This window comes from Mus caroli, chromosome 12, assembly GCF_900094665.2.
Source record: "Mus caroli chromosome 12, CAROLI_EIJ_v1.1, whole genome shotgun sequence".
NCBI classification, from domain to species: Eukaryota; Metazoa; Chordata; class Mammalia; order Rodentia; family Muridae; genus Mus; species Mus caroli.
Window position 1 is genome coordinate 107,761,311 of NC_034581.1, and position 22,120 is coordinate 107,783,430.

General features: G+C 48.7%; 2 gene segments (V, D, J or C); both read right to left on the reverse strand.

Annotated features, from left to right (window-relative positions):
- Positions 1–1,765, reverse strand: part of LOC110306478 — a 10,086-nt gene extending 8,321 nt beyond the window's left edge. The window contains exon 1 of the C gene segment in view: positions 1,689–1,765.
- The window catches only part of LOC110306604, a 540,063-nt gene that overhangs the window by 20,523 nt on the left and 497,420 nt on the right, over positions 1–22,120 (reverse strand). Inside the window, 1 exon segment of the C gene segment in view lies at positions 17,324–17,614. Within this exon segment, the coding sequence occupies positions 17,324–17,552 (229 nt within the window).

Sequence of the window (22,120 nt, forward strand, 5' to 3'; positions counted from 1 at the left end):
CCCCCATATTCCAACTATACCCAGCTGCCCCATAGCTGCTAGGACTGGTCTCTCAACATTTCCAAAATCCCCAACTCCTCCATAGCTGTTAGTACTGATCCCTCACACTCCCACCTGTCCCAGCTCCCTCCTAGCTGTTAGGTCTGGTCCTCTACATTCCTACCACCCTCAGCTCCCCCATAACTGCTAGAACTGGTACCTCACATTTCCAACATCCCCAAGTCACCCACAGCTGCTAGGTTTGGTCCCTCACACTCCTACCTGCCCCAGCTTCCCTACAGCTACTGAGACCAGTCCCATACATTGTAATCATCCCCAGTTCCTCCATAGCTGCTGAGACTGGTCCCTCATATTCCTACCATCCCCAGCTCCCCCACAGCTGCTGGGACTGGTCCCCTCACTTACCTACCATCCCATCTTCCCTATAATTGCTAGAACTGGTCCTTAACCTCCTTACTTGCCCCAGCTCTCAATAGCTGCTAGGGCCAGTCGCCCACATTCCTACCATCTCTAGATCTCTTATAACTGTTAGGAGTGGTTCCTTATATCCTTACCTGCCCCAGCTCCTGCATAGAGGATAGGACTACTAGTCCCTCACACTTCCCTCTGCCCCAGCTCCCTCCTAGCTGCTAGGTCTGGTCCTCCACATTCCTACCATCCCCAGCTCCCTCAAAGCTGCTAGAAGTAGCCCCAACATTCCTACCAGTCATAGCTTCCCCATAATTGCTAGGACTGGTCCCTTACATTCCTACCATCCCCTGCTCCCCCATAGATGCTCAGATTTGTCCCCTAGTCCCTAGGGTAGCTCTGAGACCCAGACTCTGACAACTGCCACAGTATCTTTACAGATGCTCAGCTTGCCTTCCCAACTCCTTTCTGTTCCAGAACTCCTGTAAAGCTTTTTCTAGTTCCTGAAAGGTGCCCTGAACCCCTGTTAACCACACCTGCTCCTGCCTTTGCCTTCTCTGCAGCTCCTTAATTTGTTTCCTGAGCTTCCACCAGCCCTAGCTTACATAGAGCTGTTTGGCTTGGTCCTCCTCAACTCCCAGCAGCCCCAGATTCCCCATAGCTTCTCTGCCAGGTCTGCTGAGCTTTTGGAGCTATCACTGCTTTCTAGTATTCTTATTCCCCTTAATCACCTGCAGCTGTACTGCCTGGTCCCCACCTACAGCTGTACTGCACAGTTTCTACCTACAGATGTATTGCCTGGTCCATATCTGCATCAGTACTGCCTGGTTCCTACCTACAGATGTACTGCCAGGTCCCCACATTTCCTTGTAGCTTTTCTTTTGAGAAATTTACTTTCTTTCAGCTTCATTCATGGAACCTGCTATCCAATGATGGTCTTGATCTCTGAGCCCCAGGTCATCCACTCTTACTTTAGCTCTCTCAGGTAGGTACATCAGCCTTTCCCGATGAACCCTCCCCATCCCCTCTTTACCTATTCTCTCAATCCTGTAGGCCTCTGCCCTACCCTTGCTCCACTGGATTTTCTTTTCTCTGCTGGCTCAGCTGTCCTGGGTCCACCAGTCTCTAGGTCAGGTCAACCCTCAGGTTTCCGAGTCTATCCCATTAACTCCTTGAGGCTTACTCTGGTTGTCTGTAGATGTGCGCAGCTTACTGGTCCGTTCTTCTGTGTGTGAGAACTCTGGACTCTTCCTGGTTGGCACCAGGTTGCAGGTAGGCACCTTTTCTCTGCAACAGACAGGCCCTTTTTGGGGGGCTGATCTGTCAACTCCTTCCCATCCTCCTGTGATCTTCCATCTATTAGGTCTGGAAAGGCCCAGTGCTCTCCCTAGGCTGTGGCTCTCTCCAGCTTCTCAGCTGACCACACTCACATGTGGAGCCGCGTGAAGAAGATTGCTGCTATTTTTGCTTTGTCACTGTGCTTCTAACAGCCCAGCTATGAGCTCTGCCTCATCCTTCCAGGATTTACAGTCCTTGCCCCAGTGGTGTGAACACCACACTTCTCCCAACCCACAGACTAAGAACAGGATCGAAACTAGGTGACACGGGACGCTTCCTGAAGTTCCTCTTTCTTCTGTTGGTTTCAGTGTCTGGGGTAGGGGAGAGCAGGGGGAGTCCAGACATGGTCTAGGTTACATCATGTAGGGGTGGGTGAGGTGGTCCTCTTGAGACCCATAGAAGAAGATGTGAAGCCTAGCTGTCTCAACCCAGTGTTCCTGGGTTGCCTGTGGCTGAGTGATTATGTCCACTTCTCCTTTGGAGAAAACTTTCTCTCAGGTCTGACCTATACTCAGTCTAGGTGGCAACCTCTGCCATTCCATCTTTAGCTAGTGTTATCTCTCTAGAGCCCAGAACTGTCTTTGGCTCAGGGAGGAAAGTGAAGTCTGGAGTGAGAGTGCAGAGTGCAGCAAGTCAGGTGGTGAGGGGAAAGTGCTCGGGCTTCTGACTGCTTCCAAGCAGTGGGTCATATGGCTGCAGAGAGAAGCTGGGCAGGGATCCAGAAGTGGCTCTTTGCTAAACTAAGAGAGGCTATGCATAAGGAGGGTCTCTGAGGGCTGGAATTACATGGATTTCATTTTTGAGGTCATGTTCCACAATTCTGATACTAGGGTCTCACAGGAACAGGGAACAGTGGGAACACTCAGGGTAGTTAACCCTATAGATTGGAATAAAAGAACCCATTGAGACCAGATCAGATAGTGGCAGGGCTGGGGTACAGTGTAAAGATGAGGGTGTAAAGCAATATACTGGAACTAAGGGTAGGGTCTATGGTCTTAGGGAATAGAGACTGGCTAGGTCCATGATGTGCAGGCATACTTTCCATCCTAGAGGACCCAGGGTTGCATGGAGAAAAGGGCTTCTTTAGCCTGGGCAGTATGTTCACATCCCCCCATTTGCAGACAGAACAATAGCCCTGTCCATCTAGTCCCTGGTTCCCATGGCCACCTGCGTTGTTTGGTCAAGGGCTACTTCCCTGAGCCAGTAACATTGTCTTGGAAGTGTGGAACTTTGTTCAGTGATATGTGCAAGTTAACATTTGTCTTGTAGTTGATGGTATATTCCTTCAGGAGCTCAGTGATTATGCCTGCCAGCATCTGGACTAGCCAGGACATTGCCTGCAATATGACCCATCTGGCCAATAGTACCAAGATGGAGAAGAAAATGGATGAGATGAGTTCAGCAGCGGTATGGTCCATTGAAGGTCAGGCTTGTGTGATTTTTCTTCCCTAGATCAACCACCATGAAGAGTTGTGCCCAGGGAGAGCACCTCAAGTCAAAGCACTGGGTCCTGTCTTTTTACCTTTGCCCATGATCCTCCTCCTTGAGAGTAGGTTTCTGGGATAGATGCCTATGTCTGTTTTCTTGAAGACACACAAATGCAGAATTCAGAGCCATTAGATGTCTCTAGTGTCCATCATATTGGTGACCATCAGTCAGCCCACATGGCACTTATACAGACTGGTACACTAATGTGTCTGAGCACAGACACAAACATTACACATTGAGACCTCATTGGATCTCCTTGTGCAACACTAAGACCCAGCAAGGAGCCAGGCCCTCTCTGAGGCTCTTCTTCGCATATGTCTCAGCTGAGACAGACTCAACTGCCAAAGGATGCCAAAGGCATCCTTACCAGTCATTAACACACTCTCTCATGTCATTCTGTTCCAGAACTTTCAGACCCATGCTTCCCTCTCATAGAGATGATAGTCCCCTTCCCACATAGCTGAGTGGCCTGACTCACTCCTCAGTGTGGACCTCTGAAGGCCAGGCATCACCAGGCACAGGGTCTACCATTACACTAGCTTACTGAGCTTGGTCATGAGGGAATAGAGGGTCAGAGGTCACAGGTTCTGACTCAGCACAGACAGCCTCAGATGTGAGGATTGGAGCAGACAGGAAGGGTTCCTATGCAGTCCAGATTGCCATCAGGTCTAGTGTGTCTGGTTGAGTCCAGAACTTGGACTGGAGCAATTGGGAAATTGTGGGCTTCTGGTCTAGAGTGGGCAGAAAGCTGGCCCCAGGGAGAGTCTCCTGGCTCAGCCCAGTGGGTACATTCTCCTGGGCCTCTTTGCTGACCCACCTGCTATACAGGGACTTGACCAAGCCTTTGTTTGGACAAAGACTGACTGCCGTGTCTTTTCAGAGGTGGGACTGGACAAGACCTCTGCTGAGGCCCAGGATGGGTAGCTGGATGGGCTCTGGACGACCATCACCATCTTCATCAAACTCTTCCTGCTCAGCGTGTGCTACAGCGCCTCTGTCACACTCTGCAAGGTTGGCTGCATTATTCCTGCACTGTTTTTTTTTTTTCCTGATCCCACAATATCCCATGCTGTCCTATGCTGTTTACTCTGCTGTCCTCATCCTTTCCTCACAAGACCTCACACCATCCCTCTGCCATCATAATGCTGTCATCATGCTGCCTTTCTAGTGTCTCCATACTGTTCCCCCGGTGGCCCTTGTAACCCTTTAGAACAGTGGTTCTTATGCCTTGGGTAGCCACTCTGAATGTCAGATATTCTACATATTGTAAGTTTGCATTACAGTTTATAGTGATAGCACACCTACAGTGGCAATGCAGTAATCTTATGGTTGGGCGGGGGGGTCACTGCAACATGAGAAGCTGTATTAAAGGGCATAGCCCTGGGAAGGTCGTTAACCACTGCTCTACTGTCTCATGCTAATTTCCTACTGAGCTGTTTGTGTCCCACAGCTTCACGCTTGTTACCCCATGCAGTCTTCCACATTCATACATCCTTCTCAGATATCTTCACAATGTCATCACAGCTTCCTACGCTCTCCCATGCTGCAGATGCTGTCCTCCAAGTTCTTCTCACTGTCTAGACTCTGCCCACACACTGTCCTCATGGTACCCTCTGTTACACCACGGTGCTCCCTTGTTGCACCCCATTCTATCCTCATATTCCACACCTCTGCCTTCTCCCTGGTCCCCATACCACCTGATGGGCTCCTATGTAACAGGAGATGTCTCTGGTTCATCCATAGAATTAAACAGCCCTGGTCCATCTCATTACCCTGCCCAACAGGTGAAGTGGATCTTTTCTATGGTGATGGAGTGGAAACAGAAGATCACTTCCAATTATAGGAACATGACTGTGCAGGGATCCTAGAGGTTCTTGAGGGGTCAGTGCTTGCCAGTCCATTTAAACCGCATCCATTCTTTTTATCTGTGAGAAACATAGGCTATACTGCCTTCTGGACTCTGTGCCCTCTGATATTATAAGTCTGCATTCTCTTTTATTCAATGATCATGGAAATTCATCTCTCCATGAAACTGGACCCTTGGAAACAGGGACATTCCATGCCTGTGAGTCCTTCAGACTCTTGGTTACTTATAAAGTCATACCACATCCCTGACCCATAAGGAACTTTCTGACCAGGGTGAGATGTGGATTAGAAACTAGGTGGACATCCAAGATAGGGTGTGACTCAGGCCAATCATGTTCCAGAAGGAACCTGTTTTTTGGACCTGAATCCCAGAGAGGATAAATGCATTGCAGTAGGCAAAGAACTGAGGGAAGACAAGCCTGCTCTAGAGAGAGACTTTTCTCCAGGCAGCTCTTGTTACCAGAGTTTCCCCCTGAGTAAAACAGACACCTTCAAAATACTTGTCCCCCCTTGAAGCAAATTTACAAAAAAGTACAGTCGGCATCATGTGTGCCTCACACCATACCAGGCTATTTCACCCCAGCATCTCAGAGATGAGTACTCTAGTAATTACCCTAGGTTCTTTAGAGAAACAGAATAAGTGTCAGATGGATAATATATATATAGCCACCCTTCATATCAACTGTATATATGTCTCCTGCAAAGTATATATATATATATATCTCACATATCAACTTTATATATATCCTGTATACCAACTGTTTATATATATATATATATATATATATATTTATATATATATTGCATATCAACTAAATATATATACAGTATATACGCATACATATATACACACATATATCCTGCATATCAACTGTACATATATCCTGAATATCAACTGTATATATATATATCTATATTGCATATCAACTGAAAAAAATCTATCTTACATATCAATATCAACTATATATATCCTGTATACCAACTGTGTATATATAAATATATATATATTTATATATATATGTCTTGCATATCAATATCAACTCTCTCTATATCCTGTATATCAAATATATATATATATATATCCTACATATCAACTGAATCTATCTATCTATCTATCTATCTATCTATCTATCTATCTATCTTTTATATCAACTCTATATATCCTGCACACACATACACACACACACACACACACACACACGTGTGTATATGTGTGTATATATATATATATATATATATATATATATATATGATAGGAACAGGGGATGATGAGGATGAAGGTGATAGGCATATAATGTGGGAACAGAGAAGTTAGACATAAAGGACAGATAAATGACACACACAAAATTTATAGCTCATGGAAAGAGATCTGGATTTAACCCAATGGTTGGTTCAGAATTCTCAAGATCTAACAGTCTCTGGAATGTCCTGCATAGACACCTCCACAGAAACCCCATCACTTAATCCAGTCAAGGATTAAGGGTTAAATCCTTGGTGAATGGATTCAGAGTATAATGGCCATATTGGGAGGTGATGATGGCAGGGGAGGGGCTAATGGAGGAAGTAAGTCTCTTGGGCATGAATTTGGGACTATATGGAAGTGATTAACTCTCCTGTCTTAGGCTTTTGCCCACTCTACAAGAATGGAATGGGAAGACATTGTGGGAAAAAAGGGTAATTTTATTTGCCACACATGAGAAACAGCTCAAATGTGAAAAAAACAAAACAAAACTGAGGCCCTTGCAGCAAGCTTAATCCCACCAGGAGAGGGTTGTGCCCCTGGCAAACTTTAGTGGACCAACCTAGAGACTCTCAGGAAGGATTGCAGAAGCCAAAGCTTTCAGAGGGCTTTGAAGTACCTTCCTGACAGCTTCTCCTTCCAGATATGCTAGATCTCTTTCCATGAGAAGTCCCTGCCTTTCTCTGTGACCCAGCAGACAGCCAATCTGAGCAACAAACATCCAGTGATCTCCTCTGCAGGGCTCCAGTCTCTCTAGAGCATTGTCTATCTCCCCATAGGCTTCCCACGGAGGCTGCTAACCTCACTCTATCTGCAAACCCCAGTTCTGCATGAACCCCACAGGTCAGTATGGACCTTTCACATCATCCATTGGTCAGTGCAGCCATTCAAGAGAAATAATTAAGCCTATGTAGGTAGAGTTGACCTGCTATACCAGAGGCCTTGCCTGATCCTCTAAGGCTTCCCAACCAGGCCTTAGATCTTCACCCTTTGTCAGATATGGGCAGTGATCTGTACCCTGGTGTCGTCTCTGGTACTGCTTCCTCTCTTATGTGCCCATCACTGTCAGTGTGCTTTCAATGCTGACTGCTGAGAATGGAGGGCAAAGGGCTCTTGCCTCAGGAGAGCCAGATGAATGGATAAACAAACCAGTATAAGACTGAATGAGTGGACCAGAGTGGTGGTTTAGGAGGTAAGGATGCCGAAGTTCCACATCTAGGACTCACNNGTNGAGGAGAGACTTTACTCNTGCANGTNCNTTGATGGCTCTGTGTTCTGTGGCATGTGCTCTCCCACCAACACACACACTCAAATACACATGCACCCTTACACAAAGAAACACCTGAAATAGTGAGTAGACACATGACCATGCTGGAGAGCGAATGTTTCTCAGGATCTGCAAGGTCACTAGAGATCCTAGATGACACCTTCCCAAAGACTGTCTACCTCAGCCTACTGAGAAAGTCTTCCTGGAAGGATTGTGGCCACAGGGAGGCTGTGTCCATATGCCTTTCTGGATTTTAGGCTTGATGTTTTTCATCAAAGAACCCATCCACAAACCCCTGGGCAGCTCCAGGTGGCATAGGGTACCAAGGCTGGAGACCAATGGCCAGTTTTGGGGATGGAAGCTGCTTGATTTGGTCCTGACAGCTTTTCTCCACATGGAAGATAAAAACTGTTCAATGATATTTGTGGTACCACTCTAGCAAACCCTTCTATGCCAGGGTTCTCAAGCATAACCCTAACCTTGCTGCTTGAATTCATTTATACACAACAACACAAAGGCATGCCTTCCACATGGCTCTCCTTGGGTGATAGAGGTGTCAACTGCAATCCACGGCTCCACACATGCAACGATCTTGTGACCCTGGACCCTCTGTAGGACTGTTGGTTAATGTTTTTCCCAGCACCAAAGCCACAGTCTGTAAGTCATCCTTGTCATGTGGGTTGCCGTGGTTGCCACGCTTCACAACTCTTTAACAGCCTCTTCACAGGCGGCTTCTCAGCAGTAGCATCTGTGTCTAGCTGTGGTAACAAACAGGACACACGCTTGCCCACACCGAAAGCAAGGGCTCAGGCCTGCTCTGTGGCCCAGCAGACTCCATGCCTTCATCTTGAGGACTGAAGCTTCAATTTAGCAGAAACCAGGTCACAGTGTCCAGCTGGAAGGATGTCCAGTCCTCTAAATCGCTAGCTGTGGCTGTACTGCCTATGCTGGGCTATGCTGGGTGTGACCTGGCTGAGTTTATTCTGTATGACATACAAGGCCTCAAAAGAAAATTGGGGTGCTAGAAAGATGGCTGAGCAGTTAAGAGTATATGCTGCTCTTGCAGAGGACCCCGAGTTTGGTTCTCTGTAACTGGCCAGATGGTTCACAGCCTCCGGGATTTCCAGCTTCAGGGATGAGATGCATTTTCTGACCTTCACTCATGTACACGTGTACACACACACACACACACACACACACACACACACACACACACACCACACACACCACAGAGAGAAACAGAGAGATAGACAGAGATAGAATTGGTGGTTAAGGAAAGAAAATGATGTTTTGTTTTTTGTTTTTGTTTTGTGATTGTAAGGTCCAAACACAACTTGTGGACCCAATGGCATTGGTAACCAGGACAAAAGGAGCCTTGTGAAATATATATATTCTGTATCTATTCTTTGAAGTACTTTCTCAGGATATACCTGCTCTAGGAACCTAAAAAATAAGGTGGAAAGATTTGCTACAGGAAGAGAAAGCCCAGTGCAGGCAACATTAAAAAGGGACTTTGGACAGCAAGGATCCAGCCCATGGGGTTCTAAGGGGGACAGGATCTCATCAAGGTATGATGGCCTCTGTTACATTCTGGGAAAGTATCTGGCCATGTTTAGAAGGAATAGAATAGATTATTTGGTGGAGGAAATTTTAAGTCAGTACCACACTGAGGCTGTGGCACGGCTATGACTCATTTCTCATAAAGTGCTGTCTGGCAAGGATGGGAGCATAAACACCTTCAGCGCTGCAGACAGGTGCCTGCAGAAAGAGAGGAAAAAAGATGTAGTCCTTAAAAAATCATTACATTTGCGTGTGCAAGTGTGTGTGTGTGTGTGGTGTTGTGTTTATGTTGAATGTGTCTATGTTTGATTGTGTGTGGGTGAATATGTGTGTGAGTGAATATGCGTGTGACTATGTGTATTGTGTGTGTTGTGTATAGATGTTTGTGTTGTGCTGTGTATGAATGTGTGTGTGTGTGTGTGTCTGTGTGTGGTGTGTATAGATGTTTGTGGTGTGCTGTGTGGAATATGTGTGTGACTGTGTGTGGTGTGTGTGTGTGTGTATTGATGTTTGTGGTGTGCTGTGTGTGTATATTTATGTGTGTGTGTGTGAGTGTGTGTGTGTGGTGTGTGTTCTGTGTTTGTATGTGTGTGCAGTGTGTATGTGTATTGTATTTATGTTGAATGTGTCTATGTGTAATTGTGTGCATGCACATGCTACAGTGCATACATAGAGGAGAACATTTGGGAATCAATTCATTTTCCTCTCTACCATATGGGTCCTGGTGGTCGAATTCAGCTCCTGGATTTTCAGTGCACCTGGGCTTCTCCATCACCATTTTATAATCTATTGAAGAGCTCCACACAGAGTGCCTTTTCCTGCTGAGCCGTTTGTGCAGTAGCTTTCTTTCTTGTTAGGGAATCTCACAATACTTTTAATGTATAAAACCAATCCCTGTTCCCTCTCCTCCATTCCCTCTTCTTCCCCACTGGATTTCTTCCCTAACATCATGGGTCACTGGGGAGTGGGCACATGCTCACCCCTCTCTCTGTTTGTCACTGTGGAGGGACCAGCTACCCCAGGTTCCTGCTCTCCCTTCCCACGGGTATAGACCCTAAGCTTAACCTGCAGTTGAGGAAAACTGCTATTGTCAGGAGACTTTATCACTGCCACAGAAACAAAGGCAAGACTCTTGCTGTGCTGGACTGTACACTTGAACTCTGAGACAAAAACCAACATTTCCTCTTATCAGAGCAAGAAAACAGTCCCAGGCCTAAATGATCTCTAAATTCATGATCTCTGTCCTTCCTCCACTGCTTTGCAGGGAGGGATATCTGGTTGCACACTGAGCAGAGGTTTGTGAAAGATTAAATAGCTTTTCTCAGGGTTAGGGCAGCTGTCCTCTTTGTAGTCTAGGCTCCACTGTTCTAACTCCCAGTTGTGTGTCCTAAGTGCCCAGCTTTGTAGCACCTGCTCAGTACACTTGACCAAAGTCCAGGCTCCATGCAGCTGTCTGTGCATGAGCTATGAATACCTCCAGGGTCCATCTCCCTATGGCTTCTCCAGCAGCAACACCACTCACAGGAATCTGCTGCGCCTCAGTTCTAGGTAGAGCAGGTCTTTCCCAACACCAGAGACTGCAATGGCACTGGCCAGTTAGGATTCTGCCCTCTCTTCCTCTCTCTGTAGCTCTGCTGACAGGATCTTCTCTTGGCCAGTCCAGGCCAGTTGAGTTTCCTCATATAGCCACCAGTAGAGCATATATAGACTTGAACAGTCTCTAATAGTCAAGGATATACCTTAAGACATTTAAATTCCATCTGAGAACTCAGTGCCCAGCAAGCACCTGGCTTCCATTTTGGGTGCTTGCTTAGGATCCTGGCCTTTGATTGTGTACCTTAGCTCTCCATTGATGCTAACACTCCTACATTCCAGAAGCATTTTTCTGAGCCTCTCTGTGCTATCTCAGGCCATGGAGCCTGTGTCTTCTGATCTCCATGTGAAGATAGAATCCAACCCTGGTAGGACACAGACATACCTAGCACAACAGGAGACACTGGGAAGCCCCTGTATAATCTTTCTCTAGAGTATTTCTTCTCTTCTTATTTCTTCACTTTTCCATAGCAATGTTGTTATCGTAAGGTAGTGCAAGAGGATGACAGTGGACGATCTTCTGTATAGCAAAGAATCCGTCTATAATCTGCCTTTGAACCTCAGCACCTGCTCAGACCAACCTGGAATAAGTGTCTTCTCTGTGCTTACAGCCTTAACGACATTCCTGACAGCCATGGCCTATACAATGTGAGCTTGCCCCTGAATGAATTACACCCACATCTCACCCTTACCTAACTAGCAGAGCTTTGGAGGAGACTTGAGACAGCTGATGCTGGATGGGTGAGACCTTGGGATGTGGGCATGGGGGGAGGGGCATACGATGTAGGAAGTACTTTCCACAGGGAGAGCTAACGTGGACTAAATTCTGTACCCAGAAGACTCACTAATTGACATTTGAGCCACAGGGACCTCAGATGTTTGTAGACAGGATCATAAACTGGTAAGTTATAATGAGGGCTAGGGTGTACCTCTTCCAGCCTGACTGTGCAGTTATGAGAAGAGATCAGGATGCAGACACACACAGATGGAGAGCCTGTGAGGTCCCATGAGGGAGAAGGCACCTACCAGGTAAGAACTACCCAGCTGGGAACCCACCCTGTCAATGCCTGATCTGGAACTTCTCCAAACTCTCTTGAGAAAATAAGCATCAGCAACGTAGGCAGCCCCCCATGTAATATTTTTCTTTCCTGACTCTGGAGGTTTTTTCTTTCTTATTCCTTTCCTTTTTCTATAGAAATGTTATCACTGAGACTGAGGTCAATGTGAGGGACAGGCTTCTTAGTTTGTGTGGTTGGTGTGGGAGGCCATGCCTGGGCAGCCTAGGGGCCACAGGGCAGCTTCTGGCTGGGATGAAACTGCCCATAGGGAGGACAGACTGAGAACCTATGTGGTTCAGGGCAGCAGAACTGGAGCTCAGCAGTGAAGGGACCCTTAGAGGATATCTGGTAGGACACAGGACCAGGAGGGGTAGTATGCTCTGCATGGCCCACTGGTCAACTTAACTGTGCCATGTTTTTAAGTGCCAGGGCCAGTTCGCATAGGAAGAGCACAGCAATTGTAGAATATTTGAAAAATGTTTTATTGACAAAGTACAAAACAAACAAACAAAACCAACAAAGCAGACAGAGTCCTTAAAGACATCAGGGATCTACAGGAAGTTTGAAGTCAAAGCCTTGAGTCGTTGGAGATCTTCCTGCCAGTCATGGGAAGGCAGGTGTTCACCTTTCATTTCTGCCTTCCTTTTTTCTTCCTGTTTGGAGACTCTGGTTTCTCATTGGCTGAGAAGCGATGGAGAAACAGGCACTGGACCTGTGTAGTAGACTCACTCCATCCTCCAGTAGCCTGTGGCTCTAGGGCATGGTAATCCCTTGAACTTCTGTTCCAGCTAGCTACTGTAAGAGTCCTGGGCTGTAAGAGTCATGTCTGAAGGACAAGACTGCTGTACCATGGCTCTTTCCAGCGTCCTTCACCTCTATTTTTGTTGTTCTTCTTTCTTTGGCCCAATTGGAACCTGCTCCTCAGGTTCCTCTCCAGGAGATCCTTGCTGATCACCCAATCCCTGCTCAGTGGCCTCTGCCCCATCTAGGGCTACACAAAGGCCTCGAAGTCCTGGTCCTTCTTTGTTGTGTTCCCGGTGTTAGATTTGATAATTCCAAAGAGATGGTGGTGTCTAGGTCTTAGGGCTGTAGGGCCAGAGTTGTCTGTGAATTTGCTCCTTTGCCTGAAAATCCAGTGTATTGCATCTGTGACCAGAAGGAGGATCTACACAAGAATCCCAGCATGATGGCTCTTTCCCAAACCCTGAGAAACACAGGCCTTTTCAATATCCCAGGTTTCATCGAAGTGTTAAGGAGGAAGGTCATGGCAGGTCATGGCAATGCCAAGGTCGCTAGAATAATTCAGTTAGCTTCAGTTGGGCCCAGCTCTTTCTGAATTTGATAAAATCTGTCTCATCTTGCGGATCTACAACCTGCCTCTTCTATCGTGTATTCCTGTGAATTAGAAGGTGGTGTGGACAAGGCTGGTACCACTTTTTGTCCCTTCTCAGCTGGACACTGACACTGTGGGAACTTGTCACTTCTTTAGTGATTGCTCTTTTGTCCCAACAGTTTGGATATACTGTTGAGGAAGCCATGGCCCTTGTAGGTCTATCCAGTGTCTTTGGTGCTGCTGTGATGGTGTTTTAGATCCTGGTGGCTGTGGCCTGAACCAATGTAAATATCCACATGGTCCTTCAGAAAGGGAAGATTTGAGAGTAGCTGAGTCTCAGGGTCGGAGGGTAGCGAAGTGAGCAGACAGTGTGATCTCAGTTGTGCTGCTTGGCATATTGGACAGGGTCCTTCGGGGCCTGGGAAATCCCCTGCTATTATAGGAGGTGGCCTAGGGCGCTTGTCCAATCATGTTCTTGTATTCAGGAACCAGTGTCTGCTTCAGCTCCACCACCGAGGAGAAGATCCATTTTACCTGTGAGACAGGGTGAATAAGACAAAGATCAAGACTGCATTCCCCTCCCACCCGAAGACTCCTCTAGATAGGTAGCTCATCTGGGCAGGTACTCATCCCTGGAGTCCCTCTCCAGCTGTGCAGGAGTGGGAAGGATGGCATGGTGACCAGAGAGGGATGGAATAGGGAAATTGTAGGGGGCATGAAGTGGGAATAGTGTGGGGTAGATCATTGGGACAATATGGGGACAGGATGAAGATACAAAATGGGACAGTATGAGGACAATGTGGGCACTGCATAGGGACAGTGAATAGGGACAGTGTGGTGATTGAGTGGGGTTAGTACAAGGACAGAATGGGCGATGAAGTGAGACAGCACGGAACAAGGTATACCTGGGACAGAGCACATTACACACTAACAGTGTGGGAACAACATGGGAATTCAGGGGACAGTGGACAAATAGTGCAGGGAGAGAGTCGGGGACAACAGGGAACATTATGGGGTAGCAGGGTACAGTGTGAGGCTGTGTGCAGAGTGAGGACAATATGGTGGACAACATGGGCAGAATGTGACATTAGGGACAGTGTGAAAAGAGCATGAAAATACAGACAATAGCATGGGACAGCATAGCAGGGAACAAGGGGCAGCACGGGATGAAATGGGGACAGTATGGAGCATCGTGGAGACTGCATGGGACATTGTGAGACTGTGCATACAGAAGGGTAGACAGAATTACATAGCATGTAAGACTGTGGTCATTAGCATGGGACAGTGTGGGGTATAGGTCACCACAGGGACAGTATGGGGAAGAGTATGAGGACATTGTAGACACTGTGGGGACAGTAAGGCTGACCTTGAAGAGTGTGACAGCAGCGCTGTAGCACACACTGAGCAGGAAGAGGCTGATGAAGATGGTGATGGTCGTCCAGAGCCCGTCTAGCTCCCCGTCCTGGGCCTCAACACAGGTCTCGTCTACTTGCAGCCCTGGACAGATAGGGCGGTCAGTGTTTGTCCCAATAAGGTGGGGCTAGGGCCATTCCCTATGTGGCAGGAGGCTGCATGGAGGCCCAGGAGAAAGCTGCAGCTGGGCTGGTCTGGGCTGGGTCAGCAGACCCTCCCTGGGCCTCCATCTCTCCTTCTTGGACCAGAAACCTCAGTTCCCTAAAGTGCTGCCATTTTGTCCCTGGGCTCAGTCAGACACACTGGACCTGATACTGGCCTGGCCTGAGCAGGAGCTCATTCTGTGTGCTCCAGCCTTCAGTTTTGAGACTGGCTAGCAGAGTCAGGGCCTGTGATGATTGTGGGAAGTGTCTGTGTAGTTTGCCTGATCTCCTGTCTATTCTCTGATGACCAAGAACAGAGGGCCAGAGTAATCCCACGGACTATTCTGTGTGATGAGTGTACTTCAGAGGAAGTACACACAGGGAAGTAAAGGAAGCTATACAGCTTTGGAGGAGTGTCCACTGTGTGAGTTACGGGTGCCAGTCTGAGGTTCAGGGACAGATTTGTCATGAGGGGACTTGTGTATATGAGGAAGGTTGTTGGCGTCCTTGGCATAGAAAAGTTTTATCTGTATCAGTTGGCCCACTTGTAAATGCTGAGGATGATCATGTGGGTAGGCCTGGTACCTTTTTATCTTTGAGTACTGTATAGGATGCTCATGGGAGTTTCTGTGATTCTCTTTCTCTCTCTCTATGTGTGTGTGTGTGCCTGTGCATGTGTAGATGTGTGCACATTTGCACATACGGGCCTTGTTGGCAGGGGGTTGCTGAGCAGGTTGGTTTTAATGGGCCCATGTTCATCCTCCACTTGGGAGTCTGATAGCACTGAGATAGCAGTGAGAGCTCCCTGCATCATCACCATACAGGATAGACTTAGCCTCTGGAAAGCTGAGCGGAGGGAGAGATGGCAAGGGTCTGTCTGCAAGACTGTGGCCACATGCATCTATTCAGCGCCCTCAGTGAGATGCTTAGCCAGGAAAAGGGGTAAGGACAGAGTGAGGGAGGTAGAGGTTGTGTCTTCCTTACTTTGGGGGGTTTGTTAGACACATTCTGTGCCCAGAACAAAGTGCAAGCTAGAGGAAGGTCTAGTGAGGGAACTGCCTAGGGATAAGGCTCCACTTTCCGGGGAGAGGTAAATTCTTTTCATGCCAGGCAAATTCAAAAGTGCTGGGTATGGCAGTGCAGGCCTATGGGTTTTTCCTTAGTCACAACTCAGGCCTCAAACCATGGAGACCCCTCATTCAATGACCTAGCTAGACTCTACATCTCAGAAATCACCAGGACATTATTGCAGGGTCCCAAGGCAGTGCTGGGCGCTTTATTTACACAGGGAGGGGTGGAGGTAGCTGTCAGAGTCCTGTAGGACCAGAGGGCTCCAAGGACACTGGGATCATTTACCAGGAGAGTGGGAGAGGCTCTTCTCAGTATGGTGGTTGTGCAGGCCCTCATGTAACACAGAGCAGGTGAAAGTATTTCCTGCCTCCCAATTGCTCTTCTGCACATTGAGCTTGCTGTAGACGAAGTAAGAACCATCCGTGTCCATGGTGGGCTGAGTGTTCTTGTAGTTCTCCGCTGGCTGCCCATTCCACTGCCACTCCACAGTAATGTCTTTCGGGAAGAAATCTGTTACCATGCAGGTCAGACTGACTTTATCCTTGGCCATCTGCTCCTTGTGAGGTGGAATGGTGTACACCTGTGGAGCCCGAGGTCTGCCTGTGGGTGGGTAAAGAGATTGGTCAGCACAGAGGTCACTGACAGGGGCAGGGGTCTGTTATGCCAAGCTCTGCCTATGGACTGACTCTTGCAGCTTCTACATCACACACTGCAGCTCCCACCTTTGGTTTTGGAGATGGTTTTCTCGATGGGGGCAGGGAAAGCTGCACTGTTGACCTTGCATTTGAACTCCTTGCCATTGAGCCAGTCCTGGTGCATGATGGGAAGTTCACTGACTGAGCGGAAAGTGCTGTTGAACTGCTCCTCCAGGGGTTGCGTCTGAGCTGTGTGCACCTCCACATCATCTACAAACCAGCTGAACTGGACCTCGGGATCATCCTTGCTGATGTCTACCACAACACACGTGACCTTAGGAGTCAGAGTAATGGTGAGCACATCCTTGGGCTTTGGGGGGAAGATGAAGACAGATGATACTTCTGGGACTATGGATGAAGAAGAAAGGTGGAAATAGGTCAATACCTGGGCCACCCTCCAACATGGCCACTTGAGGACATTTGTTGCATCTGGGGTCAGAGTGAAAGGCCTACTGACTTACCTGTACATATGCAAGGCTTACAACCGCAATCCCTGGGCACTGTGGAGAGAAAGCTTTGTGTTACTGGGGTCTGGAGGTGAGAAGCCACCAGGATAAAGGTAGGGTAAGTTTGAGTCTGGTGTGAGATCATGCCAGGCTGTTTTTGGGTATGACTTTTGGCTGGTTGATACTCAAATTTGTCTCTGTCAAGATGTGTGGGCATCCAACCCAGGATATTAACCAATGAGTGTAAAAGGACATAGAAATCTCCAGAAGGGAGAAGAACAACTTTTGATCTTCTGGGCTGAGATCCATTTCCTGGTGATGGCTGTCCAGCCTGGTTGGTCTAGGCAGGCTAATGGCTTGAGCCTCACCTCTAGTGAACCCCTCCTCCCTATATGTCCTCTCACCAATTTTCTTGTCCACCTTGGTGCTGCTTGCCGGGTGGGCCACATTGCAGGTGATGGTCTGGCTGGGCCAGGTGCTGGAGGGGACAGTCACTGTACTGCTCAGAGTATAGAGGTCAGACTGCAGGACAGCTGGGAAGGTGTGCACACCGCTGGACAGGGATCCAGAGTTCCAGGTCACCGTCACTGGCTCAGGAAAATAGCCCTTGACCAGGCATCCCAGGGTCACCATGGAGTTAGTTTGGGCAGCAGATCCAGGAGCCAGTGGATAGACAGATGGGGGTGTTGTTTTGGCTACAAGAAAAAGTATATGTGATTACACTGTCAGACAGGACAGGACCAAACCTTCTAGAAGGCCGCTCTTTTGCACCCTTCCCATGTCCCCGACTCTCTCCATTTGGGCCTGTCAATGTCAGGATCACCAGGCCAGATGAGACCTGAGGCCATTGAGCCCAGTCCTGTTCCTAGGACACTTTCAGGAAAATGCCCCACCTGCTTTCCAGTATGGGTATCTGTGTTCACCCCCCACACCCAGCTGTCTGATGTGGGCATCTGTGTTCCACTGTTAAACCTCTTATACCTGGGCCATATGGCTGTACACAATCTGGACAACACTGAAGCACAAATTGAAGTTGGCATATCCCTGCAGCCTACACTCCCTTCCTGTCTTTGCCCACCCAGCCACGTTGGCTCTGACATTTCCTAGGCTGCTTCTACCGGCCTTGGCCTGTTCATGGATGGTCCCTGTTCTTAGATTCCCTGAACTCTTCATAGTCCAAGAGCTCTGGCCTTAGCTTTGTTTTGCAGGCATTGTCTTTTTCAGTTGTCTTTGAACTAAGTACGTTTAGCACTCTCTATTCTTGGGTCAGGATTCACTTCTTGCCCATACACAAACCTCTAGATTAGCCTCCATGCCTACTCCCTATGAAGTCAACCCAGGCTCCTAAACATGTGGTTTGACATAACTTTTCAGCTTGGTTCTCCACAGTTCTTTCCCCCAGTTCTTAACAGTCACCACCATCACCCCCACTTCCCGGGGCCTGGGTATGGGCCTCTCTGGCCTGACTGCTCAGTGCCTGCCACCTCCTTGCAGTGTAGTCTCACTAGCGAGAGCTCGGTGAACTCAGCCTTGGCTTCTCCAGTGTTGTCTTCACACTGCCCCGGGTTCTTTCCATTTGTAGGTTGACCCTCTGCCCCCTGTATTCTTGGGACAGATTTGATCGTCCTGCCTGGTGTCTAGATCACAGCTGGAGCTCCTGACTAAAGAGCTTCAGCCTGTATGTTTCCACCGGCAATGTCAGCCCTAGGATTTCCCCTGTTCTTGTTCCTGCTTAGCCAAAGGCTCTTCCTGAGGTCCTCCCATCCCCTAGTCTGTTTTTCTCTTAGACCTCAGCTATTCTTTGTGCCTGCAGCAGTTCAGCATTTTCCAGTATTCAGGGCTCTGTCCTGAGGAGAATACTTCAGTAGGCCTCTGCTAGACCTGACCTGTTTTCCTATCTGCCTCTTCTCTCCCTCCTGAGACTTGGGGCTGCCTACTGCCCATCCAGATGTCCCCCAGCCTTGTTCTCCCCTGTCAATGGGCTTGCTTCCTGAGCATTCCCTCCAGTGGGCCCTTACTCTTTCCCAAGGACAGTCCCCTGTAGTCTTCTCCTTCCCTCCCATGACCTCCTGGACTGTGAGTCTTGTCCTATTTTCCTGATCCTAGTGCTAGCAGTGTCTTTGCTCTGCTAGGCCCCCTTTATTTTGTTGCCCTGATTTCTTGAGTCCAGAGAAGCTCAGGCCTGTTGCTGCCATCAGAACAGACAGCCGGATCAGCTCCAGCCTAGACATCCTGGCTCTTTCCCCTTCCTACATTCCAGCATGACATAAGCATAACTTCTCCCTCCCCTCTGCCTTTGGCTTCCTATCACACCACCATTTCACCTCTGCCTGGTTCCTCAACCCCTGGCCCTGGTCCCAGCTAATGTAGCTCAGGGCAGTGAATTGGCCCTGCATGACGTCTCATTCAGCTGTCTGTACACACTGCCTCCTGCCTACCTGGTTCCCTTCAACTCTTCAGCCAGAACCTCTTTTACTCCAATCTGCGTGCTCCACAGTAGCTGCACAGCTCACCCCCTACACCCTTACCTGCCTCAGTTCTGTTGTAGGTGCTCATCCTGGTTTCCTAGTTCCCATTTCCCATTCTGTTGAGGCTTCTCTAATAGAACTCTCACCTACCCTGGCTAACTTGCAACTAACTGTCCAGTCTGGTTCCCCACACTCAGCTGACCTGCAGTTGCTCATTCTGGAACCCTACACTCCAGTTTGCCTCAGTTTCCCTGTAGATGCTCAGCTTGGTCCCCTACACTCCTCGAGGCCACACTGCCCTTGTAGCAGCTCAGCACGACTCCCCACATCCCCATCCACCCCAGATACCCTACAGTTGATCAGGCTGGTTCCTTTTATACCCATCAGCTCCAGCTTCATGGTTTTTTTTTTTTTTTCAGCTATAACACTCACACTACCACTCAGTTATAGCTGAGTCTAGAATCCTCCATTACTACCTACCTTTTTCTCTTCTGTGTGTACTCGACCTGGATCCCCAACTCCTATGCAGACTAGAACCTGCTCCCCTGTGTCTTCTTAGCCTGGTTCTCCGGCCCCATTTATTCAAGCTATCCTGTAGCTGCTCTGGCTGGTCCTCCACATACCGAATAGCTGCAGCTCTCCTGTAGCAGCTCAGCCTGACTTCTTACAGTTCCACCTCCCTCTGATGCTCTATAGTTGTTCAGCCTGGAACAAATCATTCCCAAATGTCCTAGCTCTCCTGTAGCTGCTCAACCTGGTACCTTTTATACCCATCAGCTCCAGCTCCCTGGTGATGTTTCCAGCTAGGATGCCCACCCTCACCCAGGCTTCAGTTTCCCTGTGACTTCTAAGCCTAGAATCCTCTAGTTCTACCTTCCTCAGCTCCCCTGTGTCTATTCAGCCTGGATGCCTACATTAAGACTTTATCTTGCTCCCCACTGTTTGCTTAACCTGGTCTCCCCACATAGCTATCCCAGCTCTCCTGTAGCTGCTCAGCTTTATACACACTTATCAGCTTCACATCCCTGGTATTTGTTCAGTTAGGACTCCCACACTCCCAATTGGTTTAGTTTGCCTGGACTGCTAAGACTGGAATTCTGCATTACTCCCAACCTCAGCTCCCCTGTGTCTACTCAGCCTTGTCCTGTACCTACCCAGGAGACCCTGCTCTCTCTGGGTTCTTAGCCCTGTTATCCCCCAGCCTGTCACCTACACCAGCTAAGCTGGAGCTGCTCAGCCTGGATCCCTGCACTCCCACTTGCCTCAGTTTCTATAAAGACATTCAACTGGACCTCCACCTTCATACTAGCTCCAGCTCTTATGCAGCACCTCAGCCTGACTCCTTACATGTCTATCCCTGATCCTTGGTAGCTGCTCAACCTGGTCTCCCACACCCCCACTAGCTCCAGATTACCTTCAGCTGCTCAGCCTGGTACCTTATACACCCATCAGCTCCAGCTATGTAGTATTTGCTCCGCTGTGTACCCCGTACTCTCACCTGGATCAGTTTCTCTGTGACTGCTTAGAATCCCCAACTACTACTTATCCCAGCTCCCTATGAGTACCCAGCATGCACCCCACCCCGTGCCAATTAGCTCCTGCTCTTCTGTGGTTTTTGACTGGGTTCCCACACTCTTACCTGCCTCAGATTCCCTGTATCTGCTCACTCAGGAGCATTCATTCTAACGTGCCCCTGTTCCTCTATTACTACTAAACTTGTACCTGTCCTGGCGCCCTGGACCTGTTCTGCCTGGATCTTCACATTTCACCTACCTTGGCTCCCCAGTATCTGCCTTACCTGGATCCCCACACTCCCACCTGTTCTGGCTCCCTTATAGCTGCTCTGCCTGGATCTCCACACTTCCACCTGTCCCTGCTTACCTGTAGCTGCAGCACCTGGATCCCCATTCTTCCACCTGTCCTGGTTTCCCTATAGTTTCCCTGCCTGTATCCACACCCTTCTTTCTGTCCTTGCTCCCAAGACACTGCTCTGCCTGGATTCACACACTTCTAGTTGTCTTGGCTCCTCTGTAGCTCTTCTGTTTGGATCTGCATTCTTCCACCTCTCCTGGCTGCCCTATAGCTACTCTGCCTGGATCCCCATTCTTCTACCTCTCCTGGATTCTCTATAGCTACACTGCCTGTAACCCCACCCTTCTATCTGTTCTGGCTCCCAAGGCACTACATTACATGAATCTATACACTTGTACCTGTTCTGTTTCCCTACAGCTGCCCTACATGGTTCCCCACAGTTCCACTTACCTAGGTACCCTGAAGCTGATCTGCCTGGATCCACCCTATCTAGCTGTTTTGCCTCCCCTGTAGCTGTTTTGTCTACATCTGCACATTTCCTCCTGTCCTGGCTCTCCTATAGCTGCTCTGCTTGGCTCACCACACTTCCACCTGTCCTGGCTCCCCTGGAGCTGTTCTGCATAAATCCCCACACTTCCACCTGTCCTGGCTCCTCAAGAGCTACTCTGCCTGATCACCACATTTCCACCTGTCCTGGCTCTCCTATAGATGCTCTGTCTGGGTCACCACACTTCCACCTGTCCTGGCTCCCCAAGAGCTACTCTGCCTGGGTCACCACACTTCCACCTGTCCTAGCTCCCCTGGAGCAGCTTTGCCTGGGTCACCACACTTCACTTGTCCTGGCTCCCCTGTAGTTGCTCTGCCTGGATCCCCACACTTCCACCTGTCCTGGCTGCCCTGTAGCTGCTCTGCCTGGATCCC